This window comes from the organism of the source record quoted next, unplaced genomic scaffold (genome assembly GCF_019419815.1).
Source record: "Pyrus x bretschneideri cultivar Hongxiangsu unplaced genomic scaffold, Pyrus_bretschneideri_v1 Contig162, whole genome shotgun sequence".
Taxonomy (NCBI): Eukaryota; Viridiplantae; Streptophyta; class Magnoliopsida; order Rosales; family Rosaceae; genus Pyrus; species Pyrus x bretschneideri.
The window spans coordinates 42,141-58,916 of record NW_025999460.1 but is presented as its reverse complement, the minus strand read 5'-3'; the positions used below and the strand labels follow the sequence as shown (position 1 = coordinate 58,916).

The 16,776-nt window shown below is 38.1% G+C and overlaps 3 protein-coding genes across 3 annotated transcripts; all 3 read left to right on the top strand.

Moving 5' to 3' along the window:
* The first annotated feature begins 620 nt into the window (after window positions 1–620).
* On the top strand, window positions 621–2,414 carry LOC125475879 (7-deoxyloganetin glucosyltransferase-like). The gene is made up of 2 exons (XM_048581236.1): window positions 621–1,277; window positions 1,370–2,414. Exons 1-2 carry the CDS (start codon window positions 749–751, stop codon window positions 2,299–2,301), a joined length of 1,461 nt encoding a protein of 486 aa, XP_048437193.1. The 5' UTR covers window positions 621–748; the 3' UTR covers window positions 2,302–2,414.
* Window positions 2,415–11,920: 9,506 nt separating this feature from the next.
* Window positions 11,921–14,358, top strand: LOC125475878 (UDP-glycosyltransferase 85A7-like). Its single transcript, XM_048581235.1, has 2 exons — window positions 11,921–12,000; window positions 13,917–14,358. Exons 1-2 carry the CDS (start codon window positions 11,921–11,923, stop codon window positions 14,356–14,358), a joined length of 522 nt encoding a protein of 173 aa, XP_048437192.1.
* A 381-nt stretch (window positions 14,359–14,739) lies between these two features.
* On the top strand, window positions 14,740–16,408 carry LOC108868642 (7-deoxyloganetin glucosyltransferase-like). The gene is made up of 2 exons (XM_048581237.1): window positions 14,740–15,274; window positions 15,473–16,408. Exons 1-2 carry the CDS (start codon window positions 14,740–14,742, stop codon window positions 16,402–16,404), a joined length of 1,467 nt encoding a protein of 488 aa, XP_048437194.1. The 3' UTR covers window positions 16,405–16,408.
* The last annotated feature ends 368 nt before the right edge of the window (window positions 16,409–16,776 follow it).

Sequence of the window (16,776 nt, the reverse complement as noted above, 5' to 3'; positions counted from 1 at the left end):
ACTTAACGGTCAATTTCACAGATTGATTAACAGAGGTCTATTATTGCTACAAATTCGTAAATCGATATATGATATTGCAATGATCAAATGATGAGGTATGAGTTTGTTATATAAACCAAAATTAAGGTGGTATGTAATTACCCGACAAAATAAATTAAAAGTTACTATCACCTTGAAAGGGAAGGAGCCAAAGTATTTTTGGCAATTAGCTACAATAAACATATTTTGACATTTTGGTTGCAATCGTGCAGCATGATCAGTCATTATTATATCATCATTGATCATTGTGTTGTCGTCTACGATGGATGCATGGACATGTCAATCAAGTACAGTATCCCATATCCAATGCAGTGTCGAATAAGATACTTGATGGATATGGTCGGATACAGGAATGCTCTCCTAAGAAACCCATCTTCTTCCCTGAGCACACCCCATCCCCACCCCCACACGACCAATTTGGCAGCCATGTCATCACTACGTTATTATTTAATGGTTTACTTAACGGATTTTCTAACAGATGTATGAAATCAAAATAAAATGATAAATAAATGTATGAAATTGAAATGTTTTAAAGATGTTGTAAGGAATTAAAATCAACCACAAACTTGAGGGGGTAAAATGTAATTTTACCCTATGTTATTGTTGTTGATTCCCCAAGTATTTTCCATAAATAGATGCTAAGTAGTACGAGCAGAGACATCTCCAACCTGCCTATTACTTCGAGTGCAAAAAAGATAAAGGAATAGTAATGGGTTCAATGGGGGTAGCTGCAAATCATAAGCCTCATGCTGTATGCCTCCCATTCCCATATCAAGGCCACATAAAGCCTCTCCTCAAATTTGCAAAGCTCCTACACCACAGAGGTATTCGTATCACCTTCGTCAACACCGAATACAACCACAGACGCTTTCTCAAATCTTTAGGCCCCAATACCTTAGACGGCTTCAAGGACTTCCGTTTCGAAACTATCCCCGATGGCCTGCCGCCTTCGGATTCAGCAGATTCAACCCAAGATATCTATGATATCTGTGATGCCATTCAAAACAATTTATTGGCTCCATTTCAAAGTCTCCTCGCCAAACTAAATGCGGTTGCAGCTTCCAACAATACCCCTCCTGTGACCAGCATTGTCTCAGATGGTTTTATGAGCTTCTCAATCACAGCTGCTGAAGAACTTGGACTTCCTATTGTGTTGTTCTTTCCTACTGCTGCTTGTGGCTTCATGGGATTCAAGCATTATCGTGCTCTTGCCGAAAAAGGATTTACACCACTAAAAGGTAGAGGGGAAGTGTAAGAAAATGAAGAACTAATTAGTATATCAATTTTTTTATTTTACTTAACTGAACTTACACCGTTTTTAATGTTGCAGATGAGAGGTATCTATCAAATGGCTACTTAGACACCGTCATAGATTGGATACCGGGAATGAAAGATATCCGTCTAAGGGATCTTCCAACCTTTCTACGAACCACAAATCCGAATGACAGTGCGTTTTCCTTAACAAGAGAAGCAACTGAGAGAGCACATAAAGCTTCGGCAGTTGTAATTCATACTTTCGAAGCGTTGGAGCAGGATATTTTGGATGCTATCTCATCCATGATTCCACATCTCTACCCCATTGGCCCTCTTCAGTTGCTTATTAATCAAATAGAAGAAGACCCTTTGAAGTCTGTGGGATACAGCCTATGGAAAGAAGAAGCCGAGTGCATTCCATGGCTCGACACCAAGGCACCAAACTCGGTTGTTTATGTGAACTTTGGGAGTGTCGTGGTCATGACACCAGAGCATCTTGTGGAGTTTGGTTGGGGACTTGCAAATAGTAAGCATCACTTCTTGTGGGTAATTAGGCCGGATTTGGTCATCGGCGAATCAGCAATTTTGCCACCTGAGTTTGTCGCCGAAACCAAAGAAAGATGTCTAATAGCAGGTTGGTGTCCTCAAGAGGAAGTACTTAACCACCCATCAGTTGGAGAGTTTTTGACACACAGCGGTTGGAATTCAACCATTGAGAGCGTGACAGCTGGAGTGCCTATGCTCTCATGGCCGTTCTTTGCGGAGCAGCAAACAAATTGTTGGTATACTTGCAATGGATTGGGGACTGGGATGGAGATTGATAATGATGTGAAGAGAGATGAAGTGGAGAAGCTTGTTACAGAGTTGATGGAGGGAGAGAAGGGTAAGAAAATGAAAAGGAAGGCTAATGAGTGGAAAAAGTTAGCAGAAGAGGCCACTGGTCCCCACGGTTCTTCAATAAAAAACTTGGATTTTGTGGTCAACAATGTGCTTCAAGGAAAATACTAGAAGCATGTGGTCTTAATAAACCAGTACGTTGCTCATTTTCGCTTCATACTGTGATCCTATGTATGTTGGCTTTGTTGTGTGTTTGAAATTGATATGATTGTTGGTTTTGGTTTCATAAAGCTACAAGATTGTTAATTTTTTTTTTTTTTATAATTGAAATGGTAAGAAGTAATTAGATAAAGGGTAATTCCCACTTTACTACTACAAAGTATCGTGGTTTTCAAATTTTCATACATCAGGTTTTTTTCCATCCGAGTCTCATATTTAAATGAGGATTGTAGGACATTGTCATACTTTTTGTTAGGCTTTTCGTCAGAACCTTTGTTAATGCCCAACGTTGCGCCTACATGGACAATAACTGGACACAACATGTCAATGTGGCCCCACGTAGACATTATAAAACTAAAAAACATATCTAGCAACTTGAGGAGGGTAAAATCTATTGCGCTATTCTAAAAATCTTTGCCTAGCATTGCCTAGAACCTACATAGTCACTGGGCAATTAGTTACCACTTCGATTAATCCATAAGCATTTGAAAATTAAAAAAGTGCCCCTAGACCTGCTTAGGCATCCGCATAGCTTGCCTAGGCGCCCGCCTAGCTCGTCTAAACCTGTCTGGGTCCTGACTCTCACTTGGACAGAAAATCGATAACTTTCATATTGCATTTTATTTTGTCAATAAAATGTAAGAAACTTATGGAATACTTGGATGAACACTCATTATATGTTTGTTCCTCCTGTTTTCAATATGTTCTAATACTTTATATCTATATGTAATTTTATTTTGCAATTTATGCATCCCAATACAATTATGTATTTTTTAACTATAAATAGGCACCATTTATACAATTTATAATAAATTTACTTAAATTCGATTAATCTACACAGGCTCCTGCTTAGATGCTATGCCTTATTCCGCCATCTGACTAACGCCTAAGGTCTTTTAGAATTTTTCTTGATTCCACCCTCGTCAAGCCCATCTATACCTTCAAATCCTTTTCTTTTTCTTTTCTTTTTTTTTTTTTTTTTGAACTTTCCGTTTAATCTGAATCCTTAAAACCCTGACATGTCTCCTGATACAGCAAAATACTCCCAATTGGTGCAGGAGAATCCATCTGGAATTTCTTCGAACGCTCTCACCCCAGCCTCCACATTTTTCAAAGCCTCCAAGCCCGTCCCTCCATTTTCAGAAGCTCACATGCATAAGCTGCAATATAGCTCAATTGCAGAATCAAAAGGTTCAACTGAAACTCCTCCCCAATAGGTTTTTCAAATTTCTCATCCATCGAAATTTTAGGGTGCCATCTCGGAATCCTGGCATTGCAGATTGCATAGGGCAAAACCCAGAAACAAAAAGTTTGAGAATTTACTTGCCGTGATTAACCAATGAGAAAATGATTCTCCTACTTCTTATACTTGAATCCACTGGGTTCTCTGCCTTCAGAGATTTCAAGGGTGCCATTCCTTTCGCAATTCGAGTTGCGCAGTGCTTCAGAGATTACAATGGTGCCATCTCTTTCAGGTCGACCCAGATTCGAGTATTCTCGGCAGAGGACCCAGACCCCCTTCTTCGAACACTGCCTTGTGGGTCGCCACCTCCAACTTCCTCCCCCGCCGCCGCCTTTCCACCCCCTCCGCCACCTCCTCCTGGCACTACTCCCTTCGCTCCCAAGAGGCCGTCATCTTCCAGCGCAAATCTTTTTGGATGAACAGATTGTGAATCACGAAGGTGACGTGAGCCCACCGTTTCAGTGCTCAATGGGTTTGTGAAATTCACTCGCTATTGCAGGTTTTTGCTTCTCGATTTCAAAGAATACGAGGCTGAATTGGAGATTGGGAACACTCGGATAGGGGAGAGAGGACAAAAGAAGGAATTAGGGCATGAAGGATAAAAAAGAAGGTGGTAAGCCATGTGGGTCTGAATCATGAAGGACAAAAAACATGATTTCGTGTTTGTTATCATATGGCGTAAAGCTTTGTGTTCGCAGAAGGCAGAACTTGGAGAGAAACCAATGGGTAGATCTAGCATTTTGGACCCGATCCGACCCGTTAATATTAGCATTTGGATAAATGCTTAATGGATCGGGTCGTTAACGGATCACTTTGGATCAACTCGTTAGACCCTTTAACACCTGTTAGTTGATAATGTTTTAGTAATTTCAGTCAAGTCTTAACAACAAAAAATAAACTCTATGAAAATAATAATAATAATAATAATAATTGTTAATGAGTGAAACGGGTGACCCGTTAGCTTAATGGGTTGGGTTCGGATGACCTGTTAACTTAACAAGTCGGGTTGAAACCGACTCAAACCCAATAAACCCGACCCGTTTACAGGTCTACCAATGGGTCTTTCTGTTTTGATTCTGTTAGAGATTAAGCTTGTTGCAGAGATGAAGATTGCTTGGATGTCAAGTTTTATGTAAAGCTTTTAGTGTTTTGTTTTTAGTTAGAGTAAATTGTAGCAATGGTCTCTTAACTTCATCAGTTGGAGCAATGGTGTCTCAACTAAAAATCTATTATCATTGGTTCCTCAACTCATTAAAACGTGCAACTATGGTCCCTCAACTAAAAATTCATTACCAGTAGTCCCTTAACTTTGATCCAACTGGAAAAATGGTCCATCAACTTTAACCCAATTAGAGCAATAGTCCATCAGCTTTAACCAATTGTAGCAATAGTCCTTCCAACATAACTCATTTTGACAAAATTCTGACGAAGTTGAAAATAACTATAGCTACACGTTTTGATGAGTTGAAAGACCCTATTGTAACAATTATCATTCCAACGTAACTTATTTTAACAAAATTCTAACGAAGTTGATGAAAAAGACCATAACTACACATTTTAATGAGTTAAGGGACCAATGGTAATATATTTTTAATTGAGGAACCATTGCTCCAATTTGATTAAAGTTGAGGGATTATTGCTACAATTTACTCTCTTAGTTTTAGTTATAGCATGAACACTTAGCTACAATGCACGGCTGAGACTAAAACATCTTAATGACTTGTGTTGTGCCACATATCTTTTGTGTTAGAAGGTTTAAGTGAAGCATGTGCTGCTTAATACGGTTTGTTATCTCATAGGCTCATGTGAACCATTTGAAGCTTAGTGGTTAAATTTTCTGTGTATCCCTTCACACTTCTTGTGTGAGTGAGTCATGATTCAATATAATCCAATGCACTGAGAGCAATGAACTCTCTCTATAATTCTTCCTGCTTGCTTCATCAAATTTTCATACAACTATTTTCCAGTTTATAGAATGCAAATTTACAAAATCAACAGATTCTTTAATTTATTTATTACATAATCACTGGACTACATGGAATTAGAAACAAGCTGTCATATGAGTTGCAGAAAACTAATTTTTCTGCAAAGAAAAACTATGTTTCAAGTAGCCTATTTGGCTCTTGATTTCCAGGTTCTTATGGCTTTGTTTTGAACAAATATTATATGTTTTGAAACTAGATATGTCCAGGATCAAAACACAATTTATATTAAGTTTGTTTCAAGTAGCCTACTTTGGCTCTTCATGCTTCTCTCAATTTGCTTTCTATTTTACTCATCTTTGTGCTGAAACCACTTTAGATGGTTATGTATTGGGTTTCAAAAGGACTATTTTCTTATATAATTATATCTACCTTTGAATTTTATGTTAGAATCTCAGAGACTATGATATCTGTGGTAAGGAATGAATTGAAAAAAAAATGCTCAGAGAGTTGCAGAGAGAAGGTTCTCACAGAAAGTTGCTTTCATTCATTCACACCTCACACAAAATGTGCGAGAGGTATATTACCGTTAGAGAGAGAGAGAGAGAGAGAGAGAGATTCTTTCGCTATGATACAAAACTCAAATCCAACCATTCATACAATCTATCCTATAAAATACTTACATGTGTCAACACAAGTCATTAACTCTAAGATTACATCTTAGCAATCTAATTGGAATGTAATCCAATGGCTCACATTTAAATATGTAAACTGAAACTAAATACAAGTTTATTCAACTAGAATACTTATATTTCAACACTTTCTTCTAAGTGTTTAGCTGAGATTACTCCAAGCTTTCTTCTCAGGTATTCAAACCGATCCCAGGCCAATGCCTTGGTAAAAATATCTACAGTTTGCTCTTAAGTTTTGCAGTATAATAAATTGATCTCTCCATCTTGCAAAGCATCTCAGATGAAATGAAATCTCCTATTTATATGCCTTGTCTTATGATGGTTCATAGGATTACTGGTTATGGTTGTAGCTGAGGTATTATCGCATAGAATTGGTATAGCATCATCCTGTTTTTCACCAAAATCTGAGAAAACAAATCTCAACCATATTGCCTATGCAGTGGCTTCTGCTGCACTAACATATTCAACCTCTGCAGTGGATAGTGCAACATTACTTTGCTTGACTGATGCCTAAGAAAATACACCTGATCCAAGGTTAAATGCATATGCATACGTGTTTTGTCATCCTCATTCCCTGACCAATCACTATCACAGTAGCCAATGAGCATTGCTTCTTTCCTCTTCTCATATGATATACCATAATCAAGTGTGCCTTGAATGTATCTAAGTACTCTCTTGGTAGTTCTCATATGCTTTCTGGTAGGACCATGCATAAATCTAGCTACCAAACTTGCTGTAAACATGATGTCCAGCCTTGCAGCAGTCAAATATAACAGACTTCCAACTATCTGCCTATATAAGCTTTCTTCAGCTTGTTCACTTTTATCTGTCGTAGATAGCTTTTCATTTATTGCAAGAGGAGTAGCAACTGATTTGCAATCTTTGAGATCGAATTTATCTAGTAATGTCTTTGCATATTTCTTCTGGTGGAAGAAAATGCAAGTGTCAGTTTGTATCGCACATAAACCCAAGAAATGATGTAACAACCCAAGATCAGTCATTTCATACTGTCTCATCATCTCAGTTTTGAACTCCATCATCAATTCTTGTGAACTCCCATTGTAGATGATATCATCCACATATAGTGAAACAATGAGTATTCCACTTTTAGCAATTTTTACATATAAAGTTGCTTTACTGATACTTCTTTGAAAACCAGCCTTAGTGAAATAAGAGTTGATTTCTTCATACCAAGCTCTTAGAGCTTGCTTAAGACCATATAAAGCCTTCTTGAGTCTGTAAACTCCAGCCTCCTTGTTCTTAACCACAAATCCAGGGGGTTGATCACCATACACTTCTTCATGCAATACTCCATTCAAAAATGTTGATTTCACATCCAATTTGAACAATTTCTACCTTTTCTATACAGCCAATGCAATCAATGTTCTAATTGTATCAAGCCTAGCAACTGGTGCAAAAGTCTCATTGAAATATATTTCAGGCTTTTAAGAGTATCCTTTTGCAACCAATCTAGCTTTGTTTTTCTGCACTGAGCCATCAAGTGTTAACTTGGTTTTGTAAACCCATTTAACACTAATTACTAGTTTATCAGATGGTCTACTAACCAACTCACAAGTATTGTTCTTCTCTATTATTGCAATTTCACTCTCCATTGCTTTCTGTCATGTTTCATCCTTAACAGTTTCTTCAAAGGTTTCAAGTTCAATAATGCACAGATTGCATCTTTCATGCACTTTTACAATGCTTTTATATTTTAGTGGAGTATGATCGAAATCATGTGGACCTGACCTTTCACTTTTTCCAATAGTACCACTTCTAACTTGTGTTTCATCAACGCTTCTTGGTGTCTCACCATCCATTTCTGACATCTCAGCTCGTGTTAAGCTTGATTCACCAATCTCATTTTCTTTCTCAGTAAACATCAGCGAGTGGAACTGAAATGCTACATTCCTTCTGTGTACTCCAATCCCAACTTGCTTCCTCGTTGAATACTACATCTCTGGATATAATCACATTTCCAGATTCAATGTTATACAACTTGTAACCTTTTTCATAGTTTCTATACCCCAGAAACACACACCTTATGCTAGACAAGTCAAGCTTTTGTCTCTGTTGTTCTGGGACATGTGCATAACACAGAGAACCAAACACCCTTAAATGCTTAATTCTTGGCTTTCTTCCACTATAGGCTTCAAATGGAGTTTTCTTGTCCAAAGCCTTAGTTGGACACCTATTTAGGACATATACTGCAGTGTTAACTGCATCAGCCCAAAACTCTAATGGTATCTTCTTCTCAAACATCATACATTTAGCCATCTCCACAATGGTCATGTTCTTCCTTTCAGCCACTTCATTTTGCTGTGGTGAGTATGCCATAGTGAGTTGCCTTTCCATTACCATTTCTTCACAGAACCTGTTGAACTCAATGGATGTATACTCTCCTCCTCTGTCACTTCTCAGTTTCTTCAACTTATACCCACTTTGTAGTTCAACAGTAGCCTTAAACCTCTTAAAGACATTGAACACCTCATATTTGTATCTCAAAAAGTAAACCCAACATATCAGAGTACAATCATCTATAAAAGTGAGGAAGTACCTATTTCCAGCATTTGTAACAGTTTGCATTGGTTCACAAACGTCAGTGTGTACCAATTCCAGTGGAATAGTGACCCTACTTGTTGTCTCTCTTGAAAAAGAATCTTTACAATGTTTCCCAAGAATGCATCCCTCACACACTTCATTGGTGTTTTTGATTTCTAGCAATCCAAGCACCATTTCTTTCTCATGTAGCAGCTTCAAACTATTGACATTCAGATGCCCCATTCTTCTATGCCAGATCAAAGTTGACTTACTCACACTTGCTCTTAATGCAAAATGCAAATCTATTTGAAGTTTCAAAGGAAAACTTATGTTTCCTCTCATTGGCACCTTAGCAACCAGATTAGAGAGAGAGAGAGAGAGAGAGAGAGAGAGCAATCATCATAAATTTCAGCCTTATTATCTCCAAAAATCAAAAAGTATCCATGCTTCATCATTTGCCCTACACTTAGAAGATTCTCCTTAAGACCTAAGACAAGCATTATTTATTTAATATACCTCATTCCCATCTTAGTATCCACCACCAAACTTCCTTTTCCAATAACATCATCCAATTGTCCAGTTCCCAATTTTACCTTTGCAATTATGCTTCTGTCAATATCAACTAGCACATCTTTTCTGCTAGTCATATGGTTACTACAACCACTATCCACATACTATACATCTTCAATAGACTTCTTGTCAACTGCATTATTTACATAAAACATGGTTGGTGTGGAAGGAACCTCAGTTGCAAAATTTGGCTGCTGAACACCTTAAGCACCTTTCTTATTATTGCAGTCCCTTACAATATGACCAATTTTCCCACAACAGTGACACTAAGGTTTTCCTTTAAGAAAACATTCTCCGTAATGGTACTTATCACAGTGCCTGCAAGGGTTTCTACCACCTTTTACAGCTGTAGTTTGCTTCCCAAATTGGTAAGCGGGCTTTTGATCCCACTTTTTAAATTTTGGTTTCCAATTCTTCTGGCATCGATTGCCTTGATTTCCAGAAGAATTGGCAAGTTTGGGATTCATACTTAGACTTGCAAATGCTCTCTCAGTCTTGTTCTCAGTATGTCTCTCAAATCTCTATGCAAAACTTTTTAATGAGGCAACTACCTTTTGAACCTCAATCACATATATATCCCTTGAGTGTTCAATCACCGAGCATATAGGATCATATGCAGAGGGTAAACTAATCAACACTTTCTGCACAATTCTCTCTTTAGACAATTCCTCTCCATAACTTCTCATTTGATTTATCAGATCAAACAATTTTGTAAGATAAACAAATAGGGACTCATCATCTCTCATTCTGGTATATTCAAATTCTCTATGAAGACTTTGTAATTTAACACTTCTAACCTGTTTGTCACCATGAAATTCTTGCAGCAGGATATCTCAAGCTCCCTTAGAGGTTTCTTCATGAGAGATCCAAGGGAAGATCTCATCGGAAATTGCTCTCTGAATCAGCCCCAGCACCTTGGCATCTTTCATGAGCTTCTACGTTAGAGTTGTAGCATCACTCGATTCCTCATTCTCCTTTTTCTTTGCATCAGATTTATCAACTCCCTTCGAATTTGAGCACTCTACTCCTTTTTCAACGAACTCCCATAATCCATGAGACTTGAAAATAGTCTTCATCTTTACGCTACAGAACTCATAATTCTCGCCGGTGAAGATCGGCGTTCTCAGCTCACCACCTCCAGATCCTGCCATGTTAGACACAAATCTCGGAACCAATTTCTTCAAATTTTAAATCGTTCATTCGCAAATTCAATCTCTCAGTGTTAAACGACCAAACCTGGATCTGAGGCCATGTTAGAATCTCAAAGACTATGATCTCTGTGGTAAGGAATGAATTGAAAAAAATGCTCAGAGAGTTGCAGAAAGAAGGTTCTCACAGAAAGTTGCTTTCATTCATTCACACCTCACACAAAACGTGTGAGAGATATATTACCGTTAGAGAGAGAGAGATTCTCTCTCTATGATACAAAACTCAAATCCAACCATTCATGCAATCTACCCTATAAAATAGTTACATGTGTCAACACAAGTCACTAACTCTAAGATTACATCTTAGCTGTCCAATTAGAATGTAATCCAATGGCTCACATTTAAACCTGTAAACTGAAACTAAATACAAGTTTATTCAGCTAAAACACTTATATTTCAACATTTTCAAACAAACGAGTTTTCACGTGTTCGAACCATAAACATTTATGTCTAATGTATATAGTTTCGACTATATGAAATAAAAACATATGTCTGTAGGCACTATTTTTAGTACTGATAAAGCTTTTACCCATCAAAAAGCTAAATCCTATTTTCTCAAGCTACTTTACTCCATCGTTTCTTCTATTATCGCAATGCTATTTTAGATGGTACATAAGCGTTGTTTGATTTGAGTTATGTTGAATTTGTAGCTCATGAAAAAGTTTTCACCCTCTCCATGTAATTTCTAATCTCGGTATAGCCCTTCAAATACAAGTACAGAAGAAAAGGCATCCCCCACCGTCTTCTATTTATTGAACTCGAAGTTTTTGATCATCTATAAAGCTCAACTGCATGCATTTACGCAATTGCAAATCGAATATGAGCTCCATGGAAGTAGGAGCCTCACACCGTATTCATATTGCTTCCATTTCAAAGCCATATCAAGGCAATGGTGAAATTAGCAAACTCCTCCACCATTGAGGCTTTCACATAACCTTTATCAACAAAAAGTTCAATACAACTTCTTTCTTAAATCTCTCGGACGCAACTCTCTTGATGGCTTGTCTGACTTTCATTCTGAAACAATTCCTGATAGCCTTCCAGAGTCAGATGCAGACTCCGCCCAAGACTCCTTTTTGCATTGTGATTCAATATAACAAATTTCTTGGCTCGTTTTGTAACCTTGTAATAAAACTCAATGACATGGCAACTTCCAACATTCTTAATCCTCCAGTGTCTTGCATTGTTTCAGATGGACTCATGACGTTTACTATCACGGCTGCTGAAGAATTTAGACTCCCTATCGTGCTGGTCCTTACTTTACATGCATCTGCATGCAGCTTAATGGGATCTAAACACTATTCTGCTTTGGTAGAAAGATGACTTGCATCACTGAACAGTAAAAATATTGAAGAATTTTTCTAATTTTAATGATTCATTGCTTGTTTATTACATATGACTTATGAATATGATTACTTGGGTGTTGTAGAGGAGAGCTGTTTGACAGATGATAGATTGGATTCCGGGAATGAAAGGTATACACTTAGGGAGCGTTTGTTTGCCCTCACTAAGTTGGACTGGACTGGACTGGACTGGACTAGCTATTAGTCCAATACTGTGTTTGTTCCATGTTGGGACTAACATTAATGAGACTAAAGGGGACTAGCATGGACAAAACCCTTCACTAAGAGGTCTTAGCGAGACCCCCCAATAACCATGGGACTAGCTAAGACTATCCTCTCTTTCTCGTCCTCGTCATGGTCAATGACCACTCTTGACAAACTTCTCGTCATCTCCGGTCACCTAGATCAATCATTAACTTTCCGACTCTCTTTCAGATCCATTTCACAACCAACTTTCATACAAAATATACCAAATTGAAGCTGGGAGTGACAAGATTACGATTTTACCTGAATCGAGGCCAAAATGTGGTCGAACGTGATTGGAAAATGGCCTGGAAGTCTCGGCCTGTTTGGGCTTCTTCAAATCCATGACAGATTCGAGCATTCAAAGCTAAGATCTCGGTCCAGGGATGGTGATGAATTTTTTGGCGATGCTAACTTCATCTGATTTAACGAGGAAAAGGTAGGAAAAAATGAAGAAAAAGATAAGATCATAATAAAATATTAATAATTTATATATTAAATAATATAATATTATAATTTGTTATTATCCAGCTTCTTAGTCCAATACTGCACCAAACGCTTCACTAAGTTAGTCCAGTTTAGTCTAGTCTAAGCCAGTCCAGCTTAGTCCTTGAAGCTAATCCAGTCCGAGATAGTATGGCACAACAAACGCCCCCTTAAGGGCTCTCCCCTACTGGTATAGCGACATTGTTGAAACTTGAAATAGAAAGGAATGAAGTTACCCGAAAAATGTAGAAGTCTTGAGTGATGAATGATTCTTGGTATGAGTCACGGACTAAGTCGCTCTCTTTAAGACGTTTTGCGGCTCTGTCCAAATGTGCAAGCATTTCACAAACATCACGTCTTTCCCAGGATAAAACAGCCCAGAACATTCTTCTTCTCATAAAGTTCTTCATTGCACAATGGAAGAACCTTCGAACTTACATCCTCTCAATATGTTGCTTATCAAAACTATATATCAAAAAAAATATATATATTTTTCCGTATTCTTTCAATGATCTAGGGACTACTATATATACTACAGAAGAAAGAGACGTTGAGGGTTTGAGAGATTAATGAGAGCTTAAAAGCAGGACAAAACGGAAAAAAAACAAAACGTAAAGTAATCGCACAGAAAAAAAGCAAAACGGTTTGAATATATATAAAGTATATCAGATGATTATACTTTTCTATGTATAGGGACTGCTTTACAGGTTATTAACATAAATATTAATCAAAACATAAAGCAAATTCAAAATGGAAAAGCCAAAATGGTTTGAATATGTTTAATGACATGATCTTCTTCTCTATGTAGAAAAGAAATCACATGTTTCATATTTAAGAGGAGATAACTCGTTATCTAATTGATAAGGCCAAAATAAATTAACTGTTATGCATATAATATTGGTAATTAAGCAAAACATAAATATATATTTAAACATTTAAATAAAAACATATTTACTCCAACAGACATCATCCTTAACTTCACCTCTGAAGCGGTGGACAAAGCTCATAAAGCTTCAACAGTTGTTTTTCACACTTTTGATGCATTGGAACGAGATGTTTTGGATGCTCTCTCATCTATGCTTCCTCTTGTTTATGTCATTGGCCCTCTCCAATTACTTCTCAATCAGATACCAGAACAACCTTTGAAGCCTATGGGATACAGTTTATGGAAAGAAGAAACCGAGTGTCCCCAATGGTTAAACGCCAAACTCTGTTATTTATGTGAATTTCGGCGGTCTAGCAGTGATGACACACTAACATGTTATTGAGTTTGGCTGGGTACTTGCAAATAGCAAGCATCCCTTCCTGTGGATAATTAGGCCATTCTGGTCAGTGATTTTGCCACCCGAGTTTGTGGCTGAAACCAAGGAAAGAGGTAAGATAGTAAGTTGGTGCCCGCAAGAGAAAGTCCTTAACCACCCATCAGTTGGACGGTTTTTAACACACAGCAGCTGGAACTCAACCGTTGAGAGTTTGTCTACTGGAGTGTCTCTACTCTGTGGGCCACTCTTCGGTGATCAGCAGACAAACTGTTACTTCACTTGCAACGAAAGAGGCAGTGGCATGGAAATCAATAGTAACGTGAAGAGAGATGAGATGGAGAAGCTTGTTAGAGAATTAATGGATGGGGAAAAGGGCAAGAAAGTGAAAATTAAGGCCAAAGAGTGGAAGAAACTTGCGGAAGAAGCCACCGGTCTACATGGTTCTTCATCCAAAAACTTGGACAATTTGGTGAATCAAGTGCCCTTAAATAACAGCTAGATTGCGTTCTCCATAAAAATTTTGGTCTTAATAACTAGCGATGTACTGCACAACTAGTTTCTGTTTGCCCCTGTTCAATTTCCCGGTGAAAATTACACAGATTTCCTATGTTGGAGTTAATTGTTTAGAAGCTAGTGCAAGTTGATGTTGCAAAGATTTAAAAAAATCCTTGTGGTTTATAATCTGATTAGGTCATAGAAAAGACACATGAATGAGCCAAGAGGATAAACTGTCGACATGTGCCAAAGAGATTAAAATCCTTTGGTAGTAAGACATTTTCAACTGCCGGCTGAAAGAGCAAAGTACAAGTACAAAGTACAAAGTAGACCAAAATATATATGCAGCAGTACTGTCTTCCAGTAGAGATACACACAATCTAATATGAGCAGTTCCACTGCAGTAGTAGGTTATAAGCCTCATGCTGTATGTACTCCACTTCCACTTCAAAGCCATATAAAGGCAATGCTTAAATTAGCAAAGCTCCTCCACCATAGAGGTTTTCACATAACCTTTGTCAACACCGAGTACAACCATAAGCGCTTTCTTAAATCTCTCGGCCCCAACTCCCTCGATGGCTTGCCTGATTTTCAGTACAAAACAATCCCAGATGGTCTTCCAGTAAGTTCAGATACCGATGAGGATGCCCCTCAAGATATCACTTTGCTTCTTTATTGCATCAGAAACGATTTCTTGGCTCCGTTTTGTAACCTTCTCAACAAACTCAATGACAACACAGATGGTTTTGGTAGTCCTCCAGTGACTTGTTTGGTGTCAGATGGGTTTATGACATCCACCATCACAGCTGCTGAAGAGCTTGGAATCCCTATCGCGCTCTTCTTTACTTTAGCTGCAGTTGGCTTCATGGGATCTAAACAATATTCTGTTTTGGTGGAAAAGGGACTAGCGCCCCTCAAAGGTGAAAAAAACGTTGAATCAATTATTGCTCAATCTATGATTAAATACTGCTTGCCAATTTTTTAAATACTGGAGCAAATGTGCTCCCTCATATGCACCAATGTTTGAATCCCTCTCCACGCAGTTTAATTAGATTAGTTTAAAGTATATCATTGTATAAATATAGTGATGAAATTTGTCTTACGTTGTTGTGTTGTAGATGAGAGCTGCTTGAAAAATGGATATTTGGACATGGTAATAGATTGGGTTCCAGGAATGAAGGATATCCGTTTAAGGGATCTCCCGGGCTGCTTTCGAACTACAGATCCAAATGACATTGTGTTTAACTTTGCCATGGAAGCAGTGGATAGAGTTGATAAAGCTTCCGCAGTTGTTGTTCATACTTTTGATGCGTTGGAGCCAGATGTTTTGGATGCTCTCTCATCTATGCCTCCACCTGTTTACGCCATTGGCCCTCTCCAGTTGCTTCTCTATCGATTACCGGAAGATCCTTTGAAACATATGGGATACAGTCTATGGAAAGAAGAAACTGGGTGCCTGGAATGGCTAAACGATAAGGCCCCGAACTCGGTTCTTTATTTGAATTTTGGCAGTATAGCAGTCATGACACCACAACAGCTTGTTGAGTTTGGTTGGGGACTTGCAAATAGTAAGCTTCCATTCTTGTGGGTAATTAGGCCTGATCTGGTTGTTGGCGAATCAGCAATTTTGCCGCCTGAGTTTGAGTTCGAAACCAAAGAAAGAGGCGTAATATTGAGTTGGTGCCCGCAAGAGCAAGTCCTTAACCACCCATCCGTCGGAGGGTTTTTGACACACAGCGGTTGGAATTCAACGATTGAGAGCTTGTCTTCAGGAGTACCTATGCTGTGTTGGCCAGTCCTTGCCGAGCAATACACAAACTGTTACTACACTTGCAATGAGTGGGGCAGTGGATTGGAGATTGATAGTGATGTGAAGAGAGATGAAGTGGAGAAGCTTATTAGAGAGTTGATGGAGGGAGAGAAGGGCAAGAAAATGAAAATTATGGCCATGGAGTGGAAGAAACTTGCGGAAGAATCTACAGGTCCGCATGGTTCTTCATCCAAAAACTTAGAGAACTTGGTGAATCAAGTTCTATTGAGAAAAAGCTAGAATTATCCATTAGACTGTTATTAAACTTGTTTCTAATGCTATTGTTGTGGGTAGCAGTATTTACTGTGCAGAGGTTATTGTCTCAATAAATAAGAAAAATGTCACCGTCTTGAACTTCAATTTACTAACTTTAATCTTTGGACGCTTATGTACCTTCCATCCGGTGATTGCTACTATTTTGTATTTCTTTGTGGTAACTTTAAGAGAAGAAGAAGAAGATGGCAGCCAATTTACAATAGTGATACATAGAAAAGACCAAACTATGATACGCGAGTTGGTTAGGACAACGTTTGCACCCAAATTTCGAATATCTTCCCATGAGATTCTAATAGTACCATATAGTTGAAGAAAGAGAGTCTATCATAATTCTGA